The sequence below is a fragment of the Carcharodon carcharias genome, chromosome 3, assembly GCF_017639515.1.
Source record: "Carcharodon carcharias isolate sCarCar2 chromosome 3, sCarCar2.pri, whole genome shotgun sequence".
Lineage (NCBI taxonomy): Eukaryota > Metazoa > Chordata > Chondrichthyes > Lamniformes > Lamnidae > Carcharodon > Carcharodon carcharias.
The window spans coordinates 46,773,035-46,794,565 of NC_054469.1; the positions used below are offsets into that span (position 1 = coordinate 46,773,035).

A 21,531-nucleotide genomic window follows, 5' to 3' on the forward strand; every position below is an offset into this window, starting at 1 on the left:
ATATGCAATGTGAGAAAAAGCTTTTTCACACAACAAGTGGTTCGGGTCTGGACTGCGCTGTCTCAAATTGTGGTAGAGGCAGGTTCAATCGAGGCTCTTAAGAAGGCATTATATGATTATTTGAATAGAAACAATGTGTAGGGTTACAGGGAAAAGGCAAGAGAATGGCACTGAGTCTTAATGCTCATTCGGAGAGCCAGTGCAGGCACAATGGACCCAATGGCCTCCTTCTGCACAGTAACAATTCTGTGAATGTTGAGGTAATCAAGACTGAATGTGGCAGTCACGTATGAGAGTTTAGCTTTGATGTCAAATGGGCTGAGGCAAGGGTGGATATGAATAATTGTTATGACTGATGCAGCTGGTAAAGCAGTTATTTAGAAATCCCAGAGGAAACTTTAAACAACTGTTATAACCAATAATTTTAAGCGTTATGTTTGAGTTGCAACTCTAAACTCAGGAATCAGACCACTAGTTCTCAAGGTTTTACATTAAATTAAATGAAACATTTTATTAATTACACAGGTTAAAATATATACATATGGCTACAAATTACTACTATCATAACTTTTAACAAATTCCCAAACTAATCTCCATTAAGGCAACAGCAACCCATAGACTTAAACAAAGCACCAGGCAAAGCATTTTCAACTTATGAATTCAAAATGAGCTTCTTTTCACTGTAGAGCCAGTTGGACCAGTCGGAGGCTTACAGCTGCCTTTTGATCTTGCATTGCCTCTGCCTGCACACCCGAAAACTACTGAAGTTATACCTACCAGCCCTATTGAATGTTAATTCTCATTGTATCAACAGCCTCTTTGAACTTCACCTTTTAACAATGAAACCGCTTTCATAATAACAATTTTCTTAGTAATAAAAACATGTTGCTTGGTAGCTGTCAGAAAGGTGTAAAGTTTTCACCCCACTTCTCGAATGCTCTATTCAAAAAATGGAAATGTACACTATCTCTCTTACATATCAAAACTAGTACATATCAAAGGACCCAAACTAACTGGCTTTAATCCATACCCATAGACTAACCTCTAATTTAAAAGAAAAATATTTTCCAAAATATTATATACATTAATAGCTTCATGACAGTAGTGTTATTGAGCTGGAAGATGAGATGAGAGGATATGATCAGAAGGTCAGCCCAGTGTTGAATCAGGTCCCAAAATTACCAACAGTCTTGTTCATTTTGGGACAGTAACCTGGAAGGGGCTTTGAGCTGATGGTGAGGATACAGAATTTGTACTGGGGATTTGGCCTTGTTGATATTTAGCGGTTGGAAATTATAGTTTATTCCAGACATGACAGGACAGAGGTCCTGGAGGTGTTGAGCAAGTTGACAACAATTTGGCTGATCCCTCTGGATTATGTTACTAAGTTGACAACATGATGTCACTGAGGAACAGGAAGGGATAGCAAAGTCAGACTCTTTGTATACTGTGGAGGTGGCTCAGAGCTTTCACACTGTGAATTACACTTGTAGCTTTCCTCCATGATACTCCAGAATTTGAATGTCATCTTTATATCTCAGCGATCAGAACCAGACACAATACTCTAGGTGTGGGCTAACCAAAATACAGTACAGTTCGATCAGAATTCCATCGTTTAGCTGTTTTGGCTATGTAGCTCAACATCCTGTTTACATTATTCAAGGCTTCTCTGCATTGGGCAGAGTTTTGGATTTACTGGGATTACGCAGTCTTATTCAACCTCATCCTGAGCTATTTCAGCACCACCCATCGAGTAGGTGTGCTATTGAGTTTTCCTTCTGTACTCAGTATTTTGCACTTGTCTGCGCTGTCATGTATTACTGTGCCCACTTGCATATGCTGCCTAACTAATTTCTGAACTGCATTTTTCAATTCTGTTGCATTCCAGCCAAGTTTTTTTTTTATCACCAGGAATTTGATCACTTTTCCCTGAGTTTTGAATCCAAGTCATTGGCCCAGATTTTGCAATTGTAATGACAACAAAACTTTCAGGGTTATTATCATTGCAGCCTTGAAACTGGTAGCAACTTCTGGCATTTGCACATGCACAATTCAATGAGGAAACCCAGAGATTGCCATCAGCAATTCCCTGCTCCTCCACAGCGTGCGCTTTTGAAGTCTCTGGAGATGAAAAAGTTCACAGTTAATCCTAAGCAACTTCCCTGATATTGAAAAACTAAATTTTATGTTTGTGGAATATCAAATTTCCCCATTATATTGATACATTCTATAGGTTTTTAATATTTTTTAAAAAAAATTTATGGTATTTCATCTTTTACCTTAATTCCATGTGTATTTCCCAGTCTCTGTAAAATGGTTAAAAAGTGAAGGGTAATCAATGCATTTTGCATCCTGCTTTGCTTTCTATGAGAATTCTTCAATGTGATTGGCTGTTTACCCTGCTTGCCGACATCATTTTTCCTGAATGCTGAAGATCCCATATAGTTAGCACCATTAACATTGGAAAAGGAAAAATCCATGCTACAGAGATTGCTAGGTCTTTGTCAGCAACTTTATTTAGGTCACTGGCAGTTGCCAGCGCTTTGCTACTGATCGCAAAATCCAAGCCAAAGGTGATCCTAACTCTGAGCCCTGAGGTACCCCAGTCAAAAACAACAACAACAATTTGCATTTATATAACATCTTTAACATGGTTAAAAAAAACTTGAAGCACTTCACAGGAATATTTATCGAACAACATTTGACTCTGCTTCACTCCGTCTCAATCGAATTCCTTAGAAGAGTACTCATTGTTTCCCACCTTTCAGCCAATTTCTGATCCATTCCCATAGTTTACCCTGAATTCCCACAGCTTTACTTTGAATTAATAGGTTTCCACTTGAAATTTAATGTAGTTATCTATTTATCAGTGAGCAAAAAGGTGATGGATAAGATACAGATAGCAGGACTTGGCATAAAATACAGAAAGCAGAATTTTTGATGAGTTGAAGTTTATGAAGATGATGTTATGATCCCCAGCTGAGATTACTCCTGGACAAGCCTGATCCCAGGGTGGAACCCAACTTGATAGATTGTAACTTTTATTTGTTTGTTTAGATATGTGGAGAGGGGCTATTGAACAGAGTCACAGGAGGCAGTTAATGAACGTTTAACCAAAGAGTAAAACATTTATTAAACAAGAAAGGATGAATTATTTTACAATACTCCTTCACCCACAACTATACCTTTTCCATTTATATACAGATTTGTAAGGGTGGTAAAAGTTACAAAAGCTATCTTATACTTTAATGTTCACATAAGTACACAGTCTGTGTACGCCTATGTCGACCTGTGATCAGACACACCACACTCTGAAACCAAGTGACAGATGTCACCTCAGCCAGATGCTATGAATCCCTCCTCAACTCCCCCCAGACATTTGTTACACCGTGAGTCAAGCAGTCTCACCAAACTCCATCTTTCACATGAAAGTTTTCAATCTCCATTCTCCAAGACCTCGCCTTATCTTCTCCCAAACCGACATTTTCTCTCAGACGCCTTCCACAAGGGCCCATAGCAAAGAGTTACAGGCCTTCAGTTGTCTTTTTGGACCTTCTTGCTTCTTGCAAGCTGTTCTCGCTTTAAATCTGCTTTCTGCAGCTTTTACCTCATTAAATCTCAAGCTTGTAGTCTTTCTCTCTGCCCTTCACTCTTAATTTAACAGGACCTTCTCCAGGTTCCTGTCCTTCCTTTGACCAGCTGGTATGCTTTGGACCCTCTTCCACTCCCCTGGATTTTGGGGTTTTTCTTTAGGTTGGGACTGTCTATCTGTCCCCTTCTAGGCTGCTTCTCTGGCAGCTATCTTCAAAACCAGCTGAACTCTAACAGCTTCCAAAACAAACTACTGTTTCTAGCTTTCCTATGTGTGTCTGTGGGAGGAACCTGCCTCCCTGGGCCCCTGTTGCTAGACAATAACCCAATTCTTCTATCTTTGTGTTTGCTTAACTTCTTAAGTTGTAAACTCTCATTAGAAATGCAAGCAGTTTTTTAAAGTGAACCAAAGCTCAATTTGACCTTTAACACACAGATACAGAAATACAAATCAAACTTAAACTTTAAAGCTAAAGCTCATTCCTACACTCTCAAAAACCAACATAGCTTACTTAAACTGTCTTTATTTCCTAACAATGGGAGAACATTACAGTAATCAAGGCTGAATGTGACAAAGTCGCGGTAAGAGGGTTTTGTTGTCGAGTAGTAACTTATCTCGTTATGCCAAGCCATAGGATTTAGCACAGTCCACTTGGGTTGTCACTTTTTAAAACAAACTGAGGAGATTGGTCCCAATCTGACCATCTTCTTTTGTGTTTAGCCTGTGAAAGCTCTGTTATTTGAACTGCTCATCACAACTTGGTATTCTCTGCAAAGTTTAATAGCTTTGCTTCTATCCCTAGCTCCAAATCATTTAAATACTTTATAGACTGCAATAATCAGAGAGGGTGGGGGAGGGTGCGGGGGGGTGGGTGGGTGGGTGGCAGTGGCTGTATGGTTAATCCCTAAATTTAAAGGAATAATATAAGATTGACTCCCATTGTTGTTCTTTTTTCCCTTGCATAAAGAAGGCTGAGTGAAGATATAACAAAAGTATTTTAACTTTTGAAAGGTTTGACAAATTAGATTTAAATAAGGTTTTCTGCCGTGAACAGAAGTGCAGGGGGGGTCATATTTACAAATTAAGGACAACAAAAGAAGTTAGGAAACACAGGAGGAAGTTTTTTAACTAAACGAATGATGAGAACATATAACAGATTAACAGCACTGGTGGCGGAATGAGAAACCTTGATAGAGTTCAAGGAGAGATTCTTGTCAACAAATGGGATTCAGGATCATTTGAAATACTGTGTATAGGTAGGCTGGATGGACCAAAGGCCACCTCCTATCTCAAACTGTTACTGTGTTACTATAACTATGTTACAGGGCTATAATTTCATTGTCACATTCAACAGACGTTGGTAAACAAACCTTTCAAAAGTTAAAATACTTTTGTTATATCTTCACTCAGCCTTCTTTATGCAAGGGAAAAAAGAACAACAATGGGAGTCAATCTTATATTATTCCTTTAAATTTAGGGATTAACCATACAGCCACTGCCACCCACCCACCCACCCCCCCGCACCCTCCCCCACCCTCTCTGATTATTGCAGTTCTGTCGAAGGGTCATGAGGACTCGAAACGTCAACTCTTTTCTTCTCCGCCGATGCTGCCAGACCTGCTGAGTTTTTCCAGGTAATTCTGTTTTTGTGTTGGTAAACAGCTTTGCTCTTGTGGTTTATGATGTCAGAAAACCAATTAATCTGGTGTCAGTCATTTATTGTCATGTTTGTTTTGTATATATAATGCTCTAGGTAGTCAAGACATGGAGTGGATGCTCCTTTCAAATTATAATTTTAAACATTCCAGTGAAAATTCTGGGGTGGGGTTTGGGGCAGGTGGGGAGGTAACCATTTCATTTTCTATTGTTTTGTGTATTTACTGCTGAAAAGATGCCGATTATCTCAGGCTGCAGGAAGAATCTCAGTTCTTGTGTTCTGGCAACTGGACTGGAAGGAGACAATATGTACAGGCAATGAAGTATTTTAAGCATCTACACACAATGAATGTTTTTAACTCCTAAGTTAACTTGTACAATGTACTGTAATGAATGGCTTGTGCAATGCATAATTATAAGTCGTGACAGGATTGACAAGTGATGTTAGGAAGACAAATGAACACATCTTACACTTTCTAAGAGATGAACAAAAGCTTGTGGGAGAGGGTAATCAGTCAAGTGCATCATTACATAGAATGGAAGAATTTCACACCCCTTTCTAAAGCAACAGATTATAGTATGATTTTTTTTTGCTGCGCGATATGCTCAACATTACACAGCAAGAGAGGAAGAGTTGCTTTTCACTTACTGGTGTGACGTTGGCAGTAGGTACACAGTTGTCTGCTGTCAACAGCACAACATAGTGTGAAAGATGTTGCATAACTGTCTTAAAATCTCCAAGCGGCTACAGAGTTACCAGTGTTGGATTGACAGATGGAAAGTGAGAAGAATACCGATCAGAGGTCAGAGGCCTTTGCTTTGGTAATGTTCCCTGGTACCCCATTGTGAATATAAAAGCATCCTAATGCGGACTTATTTTAGCTTAGAACTTCCTTGTACAGAACTACTTCCCACTGTGCAGGTCATCAGTGAAGTAAACTGTTTTCCATGTCCAGTTTACAAAATCACTTGGAACCAAAGAAATTACAGCACAGTTGGAGACTTGGCCCATAATGCCTGTTCTGGTACAAACTCTTCAGCTGGAGCTGTCTACTCTAAACCCATTTTCCTGTTTTGTTCACCTAACAATTCTGTTTATTCTTCCTTTTCAATTATTTATACAATTTGTTATTTACTGCAAGGAAAACGGAATATAAAAATAGGGATAAAAGGAAAATGTTGTACATGCTGGAAATTTGAATTAAAATCAGAAAATTCTGGAAAAACTCAGGCCTGGCAGCATCTGTGGGGAGAGAAACAGAGTTAATGTTTCGAGTCTAATATGACTCTTCTTCAGAGGTCTGAAGAGTCATATGACCTTATTAACACAGTTTCTCTTTCCATAGATGCTGCCAGACCTGCTGAGTTTATCCAGCATTTTCTGTTTTTATTATAAAAGTAATGATGTTTTGCTACAGTCGTACAGGGTATTGGCGAGACCACATCTGGAATACAGTGTACAGTTTTGGTCTCCTTGTTTAAGAAAGGATATAATTGCATTAGAAGCAGTTCAGCAAAGCTTCAATCAATTGATGCCTGCGATTGGAGGCAGATAATTTATGAGGAAGGGTTGGCAGGCTGGTCCTGAATCCATTGGAGCTCAAAAGAATGAGATGTGATCTTACTGAAACATGTAAGATACTAATGGGACTTGACGGGGTAGATGCTAAAAGTATGTTTCACCTTGTGGGAGAGACTAGAACTAGGGGGGCACAGTTTAAAAATAAGGGGCCTCCAATTTAGGTTGGAGATGAGGAGAAATTACTTTTCTCTCAGAGGGCCATGGGTCTTTGGAGCTCTTTTCCCCAGAGAGCGGTGGTGGTAGGGTCATTGAATATTTTGAAGTCGGGGGTAGATAACTCTCTTGTTAGTCAAGAATCTAAAAGTTATCGGGGGTAGGTGGGAATGTGGAGTTGAAGCCATGATCGTACTGAATGGTGGAACAGGTTCGAGGGGTGGAATGGACTACTCCTGCTCCTAATTTGTATGTACGTATAAAGCAGTTTATGTTTTAATAAACTGTGAGGTAAAAAAATTATCATCTAATTTGTTTGTTTCCTTTGAGTTCTTTATACAAAAGAATTTTAAAAGAGAGAATTCCCATTGTTTGCCTAATCAGTAAAAGGACAGTGTTCACCAAGGATATTGTTTGGAGGATGAAGGTGAAAGTGAAAGAGTGCTTTCTCTCATGGCTTTTGGAGCATGGAATGCTTTACCAGAAATTACTACTGGAGATGTTCACTGGTGGTTGCAGTGTTCAGTAACATTTGTGACTGCTCAGCTACTGAAAAGAGAATCGAACCATCCCCCATTGTTGCATCCCCCATGATCAACATTCTGGGGCTACCATTGTTCAGAAACTTAATTGAACCAACTAAAAAGGAAGTTCAGGGGCTGGGACTTCTGTGGTGAGTAACTCACCAGCTGACTGCCAAAACCCTGCCCATCAGCTACAAAGCATGTCAAGAGTATGATGGAATACTTTCCACTTGCCTAGGTGGCTCCAGCAACACTCAAGAAGCTTAATACTATACAGGATCAAGCAGCCAGCTTGATCGGCACCCCATCTACCATCTTGAACATTCATTCCCTCCACCACTGCTGCACAGTGGCAACTGTGTGCACCATATACAAAATGGACTTCAGTAACTCACCAAGCCTCCTTCAACAGCACTTTTCAAACCCACACCTCCTACCACTTAGAAGAACAAGCCTCCAGGTACATCTCAACACCATCACCTGCAAGTTCCTCTTCCTAGTCACACGCAACATCCTTATTTAAAATGATATCACTATTCCATGAACGTTGCTGGATCAAAATCCTGGAACTCCCTTCCTTAATAGCACTGTGGGTGTACTTAACCAGGTGGACTGCAGCAGTTCAAGGAACTGGCTCACCACCACCACCCCTCTTGGGAAATTAGGATGGATGATAAATGCTGGCATTGCCACCAAAACTCACATCCCATGAACTTGGTGTAGTGCCTTGGTGATGGTTTGTGCATGTGTATTCTTCATGCTTCATGGGTTTCATTATTCTCAGTTTGATGTTCAGTGAACTAAATGAAGTGATTTCTCTATTTAAGCTGAAGACAGTAGCCTCATTGAAGAATTGTTAATTGTTTTTGGTATTAAGTATCCTTAAGTGCCCTTGATATTAAATTGCTGAATGGCTGGTTCAACAAATGATATTGTGCAAATTTGTCAGTCCACTATTTTTTATCTGTTTGTTGGAATCTTCATTAAGCATAATATTACATGCTAAACGGGAAATGTACTTATCAGGATGCAGCTGTATGAAAATAGTGTTTAAGAGCACCTTTGTTTGTAATATTACCTGTCAGTGAGGTATTCACGGCACAGAGAAACTGAAAAAAATTTCTGTCTATTAGCCATTGCCTGAAAATATATATTAGGAAACTCAGAAACCCAAGCTCACTTAAAAGCAGTCGGAGCCTCTTTATTAAATGCAGAAAATTTACATTTTGGGATTAAAGACTTTGATTGTTAGAAGGCTTATTCAACCATAGGGCTGTGGGGTGGGAGATGGCATCACTGCGGAACATGATCATGTAGCCATATTCGCTTTTCAGTGGAAATTGCTGGATAACGATCAGGAAAGAAGCCTTAGTTAAGATTTTCCCCTCTGTTTTAGCACAGATTAGAAATAGAATGCTTTTGTGCAATTCTAAACAAACATCCAGTTGTTTGTGTTTGGGCAAATCTAAGTCCTTTTTTAAACTTATTAACAAAGTGAGTTGGCGTTTATGGAAACAAACACATTTGTGGTTCATGGCATTCCGAGATGTGAACGGATCACATTGTTTCACAACAGAAAATTATTAGTTGATGGAAAGGAAGGGAGAGGGAGTTTTATCATTTTCTCATTTTTCAAGCTTATAGGATTCGTACATATTAAGTTTATCTATGTCTTATGACAATAGTCATATGACATATTTAAAAATACAGCTGTTCAGATGTGAGAGGCAGATGCATATATGTAATAATGCATTCCTTAAGCAATCCCACATCAATGAGTTTAATGAATGTTTGCATAGCCATGTCAGAAAGAGTATGTTTGCCTAAAACTCATGGACTTTCCTCTCTTATATAAAAGTTTTAGTAAATAGCTAATGGTGTTCTGTTTGATATAACAATTGAGTGATATTTCCAGTTAACCAAGGAAAAAGTGACTTCAGAAGTATAGCTTGTCCATGGTGCAAGCAATCATTTTCTCAATCATTTATCATAAAATAGTAACCAACGATAGACTTGCATTCTGAATCCTAGTCACCACAAGCTTTAATAAACAATTAGTTTCAATGCTGGAACTGCTTCATATTCTAACTACCACTGTGCTTTACTAGAAGGAATTCCTTTTCTGAGTATCCGCTGATTTACTTCTCTCCATCCCTTGGAAGTGTATTCGCTAAGAAAAAAACCATACAGTAATCTGATTTATTTAATTAAGTAGGCTAAGATAGCTTGGATTCATGAGAGAAACCATCATTTTCAGAAGATCCAGCTCTGAGTGAGTCCTAGTAAAATGTGGTTGGTGGCAACCTTCTGTCGCATAAGACAATGGTTTGTGCCGTGGCAGTCAACTGTGTTAAGCATTACCTGGTGAGGCTCAGAACCACCGCTCTTACACGGCAGTCTCTATCTCATTTCCTGCAGAGGGAAACAGTGGGCTGAGAAGATACACAGTTTACTGGTTTCTCTTTACTTTGAGCCCTCTTCTCGACCAGCTGAGCTTTTTGTTTCTGCTCGCTTCTTCCAATGCCCTTTCAAATGGTCAACCTCCAGAGCATTTGGCTGTCAGCTGCCTCCCAGTTGTCAGTGTCAGCCATCTTTGTATCTCGTTTGCAGGTGTCTTTGTAGCAGAGTTATGGACACCCAGGAGGTCATGATCCAGTGGCCAGTTCACTGTACAGAAGAAAAACAGAATTACCTGGAAAAACTCAGCAGGTCTGGCAGCATCGGCGGAGAAGAAAAGAGTTGACTTTTCGAGTCCTCATGACCCTTCGACAGAACTTGCGTTCGAGTCCAAGAAAGAGTTGAAATATAAGCTGGTTTAAGGTGTGTGTGTGGGGGGGTGAGAGATAGAGAGACAAAGAGGTGGGGGGGGGGGTGGTGTGGTTGTAGGGACAAACAAGCAGTGATAGAAGCAGATCATCAAAAGATGTCAACGACAATAGTACAATAGAACACATAGGTGTTAAAATTAAAAGTTGGTGATATTATCTAAACGAATGTGCTAATTAAGAATGGATGGTAGGGCACTCAAGGTATAGCTCTAGTGGGTTTTTTTTTATATAATGGAAATAGGTGGGAAAAGGAAAATCTTTATAATTTATTGGGAAAAAAAAGGGAAGGGGGAAACAGAAAGGGGGTGGGGATGGGGGAGGGAGCTTACGACCTAAAGTTGTTGAATTCAATATTCAGTCCAGAAGGCTGTAAAGTCCCTAGTCGGAAGATGAGGTGTTGTTCCTCCAACTCCGACTAGGGACTTTACAGCCTTCCGGACTGAATATTGAATTCAACAACTTTAGGTCGTAAGCTCCCTGCCCCATCCCCACCCCCTTTCTGTTTCCCCCTTCCCTTTTTTTTTTCCAATAAATTATAAAGATTTTCCTTTTCCCACCTATTTCCATTATATAAAAAAAAACCCACTAGAGCTATACCTTGAGTGCCCTACCATCCATTCTTAATTAGCACATTTGTTTAGATAATATCACCAACTTTAATTTTAACACCTATGTGTTCTATTGTACTATTGTCGTTGACATCTTTTGATGATCTGCTTCTATCACTGCTTGTTTGTCCCTACAACCACACCACCCCCCCCTCCACCTCTTTGTCTCTCTATCTCTCACCCCCCCACACACACACCTTAAACCAGCTTATATTTCAACTCTTTCTTGGACTCGAACGCAAGTTCTGTCGAAGGGTCATGAGGACTCGAAACGTCAACTCTTTTCTTCTCCGCCGATGCTGCCAGACCTGCTGAGTTTTTCCAGGTAATTCTGTTTTTGTTTTGGATTTCCAGCATCCGCAGTTTTTTTGTTTTTATCACTGTACAGAAGGTCTGTGAGTATACAGCCATCATGCATCTGATGAACGTGGCCAAACCAGTGCAGACACGTTGGCTTAACAATAAGAATATGCTGATGGAATTAGCATGCTCCAGGACCTCAAATTTGGTGACCTTATCCACCAAGATCACGGCATTAGTACAGCTGAATCTGATCATCACCAGACATAACTCTCTGAACAGCATTCTCAACACACACAGCTACTAAAGCACAGATTGGTATACAGATTGCTCCCTGGTGTACATTAGGGTTAGGATGCAACCCTTGAGATTTTTTCACTCAAAGCAGAAATACTGTGCTCATATCAATGTTAGCCACACTGCCTACCCTGATAAAAACTAACAGTTCCTCGACTCGATTGAAGGTCCAGAATTCCCCAACACAGTGCAAAAGTGAAATGGAATATACTGCGGGACACGATCTACAATATTGCACTCTGAACATACAGGAAGCAATGTTAAGATCCAGTAGCTGTTTGGCAATAATGACTGAGACCAAGACTGGCTTCTTCAAACAGAGTTTTACCTTTAGTACATAAAACTCTGCCAACCCACTTGTCTCACTTGTTATCCCTTTCATGCAACCAAATGGGTATTTAGGTTGTTAACTAATAAATAATTGAATTCCTTTAACTGTTTCCTTCTCCAATAAGCAACAGCAGAAAATGCTGACCAGTTCAAGGCTAACATCACTGTGATGGAACCAGTCATTGCAGCCAAGCAGTCCTTTCTCACTAATTACAAGAAGGATCCGAATAAGAAGACTCAATGTATTAAGAGCCACTTGAAGTTAAGTCCAACAGACTGCGAGGTGGTGTGCCCATGACAGCTGGTTACAACTTTTCAGAATATCATGTTGTATTTTAACACAAGGAATGCTAGGGGCATGTGTGACTGGATCAGAAAGGCAACATGTCCATCAGCAAAGAAACCTGCTCCATTGAAAACAAAGGCAGTGGAGTTAATTGTCGACTGTTGGAGAAATGGGTGGAACATTACATTGAGTTGTACTCTAGGGGGAACACTGTCACCCTGGAAGCTCTAGACACCATAGAAAGCCTGCCTGCCATAACAGAGCTGGATATTGAACCCACAGTGGTAGAGCTTAGCAAAACATGGTTGTATTTTGGCTAACTCTAAACTCCTAAAACAACAACCGCATGTGTTTATATAGTACACTTATTGTACACAACAATGATTATCAAACATAATTTGACACCGAAGACAGTTAATAAAGATAGTTGTTAACGAGTTTCTTAAAGGAAGAGAGAGGGAGGAAGGCAGAGAAGTTCAGGGGCACATTCCAGAGCTTAGGCCTTTGGCAGCTAAAAGCATGGCTAAAGGTGAAGTGAAGAAAATTGGGGATGAGCAAGAGGCCAGAGCGGAAGGAGAGCAGAGATCTCAGAGAGTTGTAGGACTGCAGGAGATTAGAGGTAGGAAGGGGAGAAGTCATGGCGACAATTATTTAGTGTCACAAGTTGTTACGTCACAGAAGGAGGTTATTCAGCCCATTGAGTCCATGTCAGGTCCCTGTGGAGAAATCCCACTCCCCTGCTCTAACCCCATAGCCCTTCAAATTAATTTCCATCCGTTTTCCTTCTGGAACCATTTATCGTCTCTCCTTCCAGCCCCTTATGGGTAATGAGTTCATGTTGTTACCGCTTACTGCGTAAAAGAAGTTCTTCCTGACATCACCACTGCATCTCTTGCCCGAAACCACAACTCTGTGCCCCCCTAGCTCTCGTACTATAACGTAATGGAACAGCTTTTCTTTGTTTGCCTTATCTAAACATTTCATAATCCTGTACACCAATAAAACCCCTTGGGCAAGAATTGAAAAATGACCAAGTTTCCCCATAATCTCCTTTTCTCCAGAGAGAGTAACCCTAACTTTTCCAACCTAGCTTGCTAGCCAAAATGCCTCATCCCTAGGACCATCCTGGTTAATCTCTTCTGCACCCTCACATCCTCCTGAAAGCAGGGTGACTGGAGCTGAACACAATACTCCAGTTGTGGCATAAATAAAGCTTTATAAAAGTTAAGTATAACTTCCCTGCTCTTGTACTCAATGCCTCTATTTATGAAGCCCAAGACCCCATATAGTTTGCTAACTACTCTCTCAGTATGAACTGCCTCCTTCACCTGAACTCGTTTTCCCTTGTACTCTTTGGAACCTTAATGTAGGGGGAAAAAAAGAAAACTTATTTTCCATTTAATTACACACTCTGTGCATATAGGGAAAAGCCAGGAGCTGCCAAAATTGTATTCCAGCTGCAGGCTCTGTGGTTAGAAACTTTGTATTCAAAATAAAACCCCTTGGGCAAGAATTGAAAATGACAATGCCCTGTGCCAGTGATGATGAAGTAATCTGTTTGTACTCCAAAATTAAGCTGCAGAAATGTCTATAAAGTGGAATTTAAGTGGGGAAAATAAAAGTGCGTGACTATTGGCTTTTTAATTATTTAAATCTTGATAAATTTATGCATAAAATAAATTATTGCCCTTTTTACCATGTTTAAATGTAATTATTCATTTTTTTCCACCATGCAATCAGAATAACAACTCAAAATGTCACTACAGGATGGATAAAATGGAAGAAACTCTACTTTAACACATGGCTTGGCATTCGCAGGTGCCTGTATCCCCTTGGCACCAGAGCAGTGTTGACAATCAACTGGTTCCTGTGGCATTTATTTCCACCTTACAGCTACCTGATGTGATTCCATGAAATAGTACTTCTCCCTTTTAGTGTCAGAAAATGGATTCTTGTGAAATAATATTGCAAGGCAGGATTATCCAGACTCTCACTTTGAAATCACTTGTGGCCACGTACAAGCTTCCTTACATCACACGGAGGTGATATGTTACTCAAGAAGTTAAATCCCAGGATTTAGATAGCATTTCTTATGACTATCCCACATATAAATATAACACCACTATCCTTAGATGGCACTCTAAAAGAAAAGCTACTTTACAACCCCACAATTGAAATAATTGTGGAATAAGTTAAAATTACTAATAGTTGATCTTGATCTAAGCATCAAAGACAAATATTTGGGAATATGTTCAAAAGATAATACAAGCTGAAGCCTGCTTTAAGACAATTTTCAATTGGGTATCTAGATTTTTTATATGGCAGAGAGAGCGGAAAGTAACCTGTTCCCTTGCTGTTCCCATTATGAATGGAAATTGAAGTAGCAACTTCTGGAACAAAAACAGAAAATGCTGGAAAAACTCAGCAGGCCTGACAACATCTGTGGAGAGAAAGGCAGAATTAACATTTCGAGTGTTTCTGTCTTTCTCTCCACAGATGCTGTTAGACCTGATGAGTTTTTCCAGCATTTTCTGCTTTTGTTTCAGGTTTCCAGCATCTGCAGTATTTTGCTTTTATCTTAGCAACTTCTGGAGAAGCATTCATTTAATTTTGTTTATTGAGTTGGCATTACTGGCTATCAAGTTTGTTTTCCTGCATCCCCCTAATAATATAGTTTTTTTCAATATATCAGAGGCACTGCATCAAAACTAATGAGGCAAAGATGTTGAGAATTTATTTCATCCAGGAAGTATAGGCATCTGGAATTCATGGCCTGTAAGGGTGATAGAGGCAGATACACTCATCACGTTTAAAAGGTGCTTGGGTGTGCACTTGAAGTGTTGTAACTTAGAAGGCTACGGACAAAGAGCTGGAAAGAGGAATTAGGTTGGATTGGTCTTTTTGCCAGGCCTGAGTATGATGGGTTGAATAACCTCCTCCTTTACTCTAAATTTCTATGATTCTATGCAAGGATTCTATGAAACCTGTGGAGAGAAAGACAGAAACACTCAATGTTAACTCCGTCTTTCTCTCCACAGATGTTGTTAGACTTTGAGTTTTTCCAGCATTTTCAGTTTTTGTTCCAGAAGTTGCTGCTTCAATTTCCATTCATAATGGGAACAGCAAGGGAACAGGTTACTTTCCGCTCTCTCTGCCAGAATGATGTTTGTTATCTTAAAAAAAAAGAATAAAAATCTAGATACCCAATCTAAAAATGTCTTGAAGCAGGCTTCAGCTTGTATTTTCTTTTGAACATATTCCCAAATATTTGTCTTTGATGCTTTATTTCAATCATTAGTTGTTTTGACTGAATGTAACCTGGAAGCCCTGCACATAACACCAACTGATTGAGGTAGTGACAAGCCAATAGGCTTGTAGTATTATTAGTATTAGTATTATATTATTATTACCCAAGGAGGCTTCCAAATTGGACCCCCAGGACATGCCCTTGCAATATTGCATGTCCAAGGTGTTTCCATGCAGGTCGGGACCCTTGTACCAAAGCAGCTGCACATCTATAGACGTCAGCCAGTTTTACTCGGTCACTGCAGACCGAAGCATCTACTTTAAATTGCCTCAATCTGCGGATCATTAAAATGTTGAACAATTGGAACAAATGCTGGCAAATTAATCCTCTTTAATTCTCTCTTCCATTGTCGTCCTCCGCACCCAGAGAATTGTTTCTAAATACAGTTAAAACTAGCAAAGCTATTGAAGAGTCATATGGACTTGAAACGTTAACTGTGTTCCTCTCCGCAGATGCTTTCAGACCTGCTGAATTTTTCCAGGTATTATTTTTGCTTTGGATTTCCAGCATCTGCAGTTTTTTGCTTTTAAGATATTGAATTAGTTGCCATGGCCAAAGAACACAAGAAGTAAGAACAGATATAGATCACATGTCCCGTCGAGCCTGTTCCACCATTTTTTTTAAATTACTAATTTATGGGAAGTGGGCATCACTGGCAAGGCCAGCATTTATTCCTCATTCCTAATGGTTGATCAATTCCATTTTCCCATCCGCTTCCCATATCCCTTAATTCCCTGAGAGACCAAAAATCTGTCTATCCCAGCCTTAAATGTATTCAACGATGGGGCATCCACAACCCTCTAGGGTAGAGAACTCCAAAGATTCACAACCCTTTGAGTTAAATCATTTCACCTCATCTCAGTCCTAAATGATTGGCCCTTTATCCTGAGACTGTGCCCCTGTGTTTTAGATTCCCGTGTCTACCCAATCAAGCCCCTTTAGAATTATGTAGGTTTCAATAACATCACCCCTCATTCTTCTAACTCCAGAGAATACGAGCCCAGTTTACTCAGCGTCTTGTCAGAGGACAACCTCTTTGTCCAGGGACCAATTTAGTGAACCTTCACTGTGCTGCCTCCAGTGCAAGTGTATTGTTTCTTAAATCTGGACTCCAAAACTACATACAATATTCTAAATGTGATCTCACCAAAACCCTGTACAATTTTAGCAAGACTATTTCATTATTGTACTCAATCTCCTTGCAATAAAGGCCAATGTACCATTTGCCCTCTTAATTGCTTGCTGCACCTGCATGCTAACTTTCTGCGTTCCTTGTATGAGCACATCCAAAGCTCCAGGGGCAGATGCTATACTGTGCTGATCAACCAGCACTCCTGCAGCATCTGCACAAACTTTTCTGTCTCTGCTGGAGGGAGGGTGCACTGCCTCAGGATATGTATGATGCAAGGATTGTGACCCTGTACAAGAACAAGGATGACAACAGCGATTGCAACAACTATCGAGGCATCTCCCTGTTGAGTGTCATCGGTTAAGTATTTGCCAATGCTGTTCTTGGCAGACAGCAGATCCTAGTTGAACTGGAGAAATGTAAATGTAGTTCCATTGTTTAAAAAGGGATCAAAGGAGAGGCCAAACAATTATAGGCCAGTTAGTCTTACATCGGTGGTGAGCAAATAAGTAGAATCAATCCTGAAAGATAGGATTAACTGTCATGTGGAAAGGCATGGACTAGTCAGGGATGGTCAGCATGGATTTGTTAAAGGAAGATCTTGCCTCAAATTTGATTGAATTCTTTGAGGAAGTGACAAGAAGGGTTGATGAAGGTAGTGCAGTGGATGTTGTGTACATGGATTTTAGCAAGGCATTTGACAAGGTCCCACATGCCAGATTGGTCAGGAAAGTAAAAGCCCATGGGATTCAGGGTAATATGGCAAACTGCATAAAAGGTTGTCTTTGATGACCTTCAGGTCATCTACAAAGGATGTCAACTTATAAACCAGAACTGATGGAAAGCTGTTCAGCCCTGCTTGCCTGAGATCCAAGACAAAGGTGAACCCAGTGCCCATCAGAGATATTTTCAATGCTTACAATGTTGCACTATATCGAAGAACACTTTCAGCTGCAAATGGGCAGGCTCTCTCATGACTTTAAAGATTTTGGTTTGACCATCAGCATCAGGGAATTATGATCCAGGATGATGCTTTCCCATCATCCAACAGCACTGACAATCTGACGCTGGAAGTTGTTGTTAGCTTCACATACCTAGACTCTATAATCACCAGCAGTCTGAGACTTGAAGCTGAAACCAACACACGCATCACAAAAATTACAATTTTTATTTCCAAGCTGAGTAAGAGAGTGTGGAACAACTGCAACCTGACTGAGAACAACAAACTGCAGCTCCTGCCAAATCTGCATCCTCAGTGCACTCCTGTACAATGGTGAGACCTAGACAACATATGCTAGGCAGAAGAAAAGGCAGAACAGTTTCCTTCCTTGTCTCAGACCTATCCTCAGTATACCTTGACAGGACAAGGTCATGAACTTAAAATTAGCATTCTTCAGGACCTCTATCAGCACACACTCATTGCTAAGGCAATGACGTCTGTGCTGGCTCAGTCACATTCATCGGATGGACGACGGCCGTATACCCAAAGACCTTGTACGGTGAACTAGCCATTAGGTGGCAACCTCCTGGGCATCCATGCCTCCGCTACAAGGACACCTGCAAGAAGAAGGCAGACATTGACACTGACAACTGGGAGACAGTCACTGACGACCATGACCTCTGGAGGCTGATTGTTTGGAAGGGCATTGGACAAGGTGAGCAGAAATGAAAAACTTAGCTGGCCAAGAAAAAGACCAGAGAGAACGGAAACCAGTGAATCGTGCACCTTCTCAGCCCACTGTCTTCATCTGCAGCAAATGCAGCAGAGGCTGCCATTGCTAGAGTGGGGCACCTGAGCCACACCAGGTGATGCTTAATACAGAGTTTACCGCCACGGTGCATACCATCATCTTGTGTGATGGAAGGGCACTACTGCACAGTTAAAATGTAAAACAAGTTAGGTTGTGAACCCACAAGAAATAGGCTATTTACAAGCAGAATGCCTATGAATAAAATTGAGCATTTTCAGAAACGTGAATCAACTGCCATCTTTTTATTTTGATGTATTATGTATTAAGCAGGTACACTAGAGTTTTATTCCAAATACTACCTGCTTATTACAGGCAATCAATCTTAACACAGCAGGGGAGATCAGAGATTTAAACTTATCACAGGAAGGCATTCTCAAAGGCATGATGCATTCCCTTGAGATGGTATGAATCTTGCACTTCAGTACCAAGGCAGAGTCTGAGAATTATCCAAAGGGGAATCTCTCTTGTACTCAAAAGGTTAAAGGTGCCAGATGTTTGGTGAAGAAATGAAATGAGAGTTATTTGGTGTTTCCAAGAGAGTAGTGCAACCAAAAGAAAACCTGATTTATGTTTGATTTCAGCATTTCATTTCATTTTAACTGAAGTGATTGCTTTAATCACACTGTGGATGAGAAGAAAAAGAGAATTTTTTTTTTTCTGGATAAGTTAGTGAGACCATTAGTTAATTTGAAGTTACACAGTAACTCAAGTATGAAAAAGTTTGCTTTGACCTGTTGGAAGCTGATCCCTCTGTTACCATAATTTTCATATTGTTGAATCAATTTGCATAATTTGGTGGTACCAATTTTTTAAGCTTATTTTTATGATTTAATGCAAAAATAATTTGTGCTACAAACAAATAGGTGTCCATTGTTCATTTCCGTACTGTAGTACATGTTTGCTGAAGACTTTAAACAGCATTTTTGATTCAGTGAAAGCCAACAAAGTTATTGTGAGCAAAGGGTCTCGAGCTTTCATCTACTTTGCCCACAGAAACAAGAATTCTTAATGTTTAACTCAAAAATATTAAAAGCTAACTTCATACAGTTCAAGACTTTGTTTTGTTCATTATATTTAAATACTGGTGTTTTTTCTTATAAATATATGAAAGCAGCAATTCTGTTACCATTTGTAAAATAAAACACCATTTTTTCATATTCTGAAAGGATTATGTCAATTTTAGAGAAGTGTTGGCATAAAGGTCTGAGGCTCGACATTCGACCTCCTGCAACCCTAACTCATTTCTATGTAGTGGTACTTTTACCCAGAGCAACATGATGCCCTCACTGCCATGCCCTCCAGTATGAGTCTGGCAAAACTGATCTTTTGAGAAGCGATATACAAACAGCGTGATTTAAAAATATCGCAGATTCTTAAATATACCGAAAAAAAGCTGTGGCCTGCCAAGTGGAGTTTATTCTCTTTCTCAACTCTTCAACACATTAAGCATGTAAGCTTCTTGTAAAGAAAAGCAACACCACTGTATATCTGGTCAATTATTTTCTTTTGTTGTCTCTTCTTTCTGCACCGCTTCCACCTTCCTCCACCCAGTGATGCACCGTTTCCCAGCCAGAAAGGCAGGTGTGCAAACAACCTGCTTCTGGGTCTCTGACTGTGCTGCTGTTGAGCCAGCAGTTAAAGAACTGTTGAGAGTTATTTGGCAGTGGTTTGGGTTGACTGCTCATCTTCTCTTTACCACCACTGCCCCCCTCCCTTCCCTCTACTCTTTTTAGTTTGCTTGTTTTTTCTTTCCTTCCCTGTGGAGGGTGTTCTGCTGCTTTTCCACAGCTCTCCCAGTAGCATGGCCAAGATCAAAAAGAGTGGTCCGGAATGAGTGCAGCCTTCCTTTCATTAATGCATTGATGTTTTCAAGCTGAGCAAGACAATTATGAATTCTTTCAGTAAAGGAAAACAGATTTGCTTTATTCATGTGAACAAATGGGATTCAGTAGTAAAATTAATAACATTTATTCTGATCTTTAACTTGGGCTTAGGGTTTTGTAACATCTGAATCATGTAACAAGAATAAAAAGTTGATTGAAAGTGAAATGCTAGTGCCTTTAAAGGTATTTTGTAATTTTGATTATAATTCAGTATGAAGTGAGTGCCAATTATTGCATTACTTTTGCGTTATTTTTGACCTAAACCCTAATTTCTGTAAACAGGTAACTACCATATGTCTCCAACGGTGAACATGACCCAAGACGACATTGTTATTATTGAGGATGACAGACCACCTGGCAATCTTCCTCGACTGTCCAACCAGTCCTCTGTGGGTTATCATCAAGAAATGAATTCTGTAACTTCTGGTCTGTGGGTGAAAGAACCAGATAAAGAGAAAGCAGATGGGTAAGAGCGCAGTTTCAACTGAGTGGTGGTCAAACTTAATACCATTCCTTCAAGCTGCTGTCACTGATATCCTATGATAAGATTATGTTACAAAATAAGGATCACATAACTGGTGATATTTTAGCAATGGCTCTCTGTGATACTTCTTTCTCTTGTCACCTACTATAACCCACTACCCTTAATTGTCCCCATTCCTTTTATTTTCCTTGGAACAGGTGTTGCATTGTGGCTGCAGCACTCCATAGTCACCAGCAGCGATTGATCCTCAATGTTGGCAGGCTTTTTTCCCAACATCTTGTCTAACTCTGATCTCTCTGTGCATGTTCCAGCAGAGGCCACTTAGTAGTGATAAGGGCAAACTCCTAATTGAGAATTTTTTTGTTGTTTGTTTCCCACGCTTTCAGCTCCTCACTATGTTGTTCGGGGGTTCAGTGGGTAATTATTGTCACTGCCCCTCCCTGCCACCAAGATTGGCTGAATCAGCACAAATCATGAATTGAATCACCCTTTGGTCTCTGGAGCTGACAACCATGTTACCTGTAAACCTTTTTTGATACTTGTGTTAAAAGGTGTTTTGGTCGGCCTGATTTGAGAAAGGTTTTATGTCACATGTTTTTCTTCACAACTTCTTCGTTATTATAATTTTCAGTACGTAAAACTGCAACTTTTTATGTAAATAAACAGTTTGAATATGTTACTGCAGACATTTGTAGACTTTTCAAATAATATTGCTAGACAACATTGCACCTTCAGCATTGTACCCTAGTTCTATTGTAACCATATCCACTTAGTTTTCCAAACAAATATGTAAGCAATTGAGATGTATATCATGAAATGTC

General features: G+C 39.9%; 1 protein-coding gene across 5 annotated transcripts in view; it reads left to right on the forward strand.

Annotated features, from left to right (window-relative positions):
- pard3aa (par-3 family cell polarity regulator alpha, a) overlaps nt 1-21,531 on the forward strand; it is a 799,897-nt gene that overhangs the window by 553,855 nt on the left and 224,511 nt on the right. For all 5 annotated transcript variants that reach the window (XM_041183914.1, XM_041183910.1, XM_041183913.1 and 2 more), the window contains exon 16: nt 20,509-20,692. In XM_041183914.1, the coding sequence (XP_041039848.1) occupies nt 20,509-20,692 (184 nt within the window). The remainder of the gene's footprint in view (nt 1-20,508; nt 20,693-21,531) is intronic.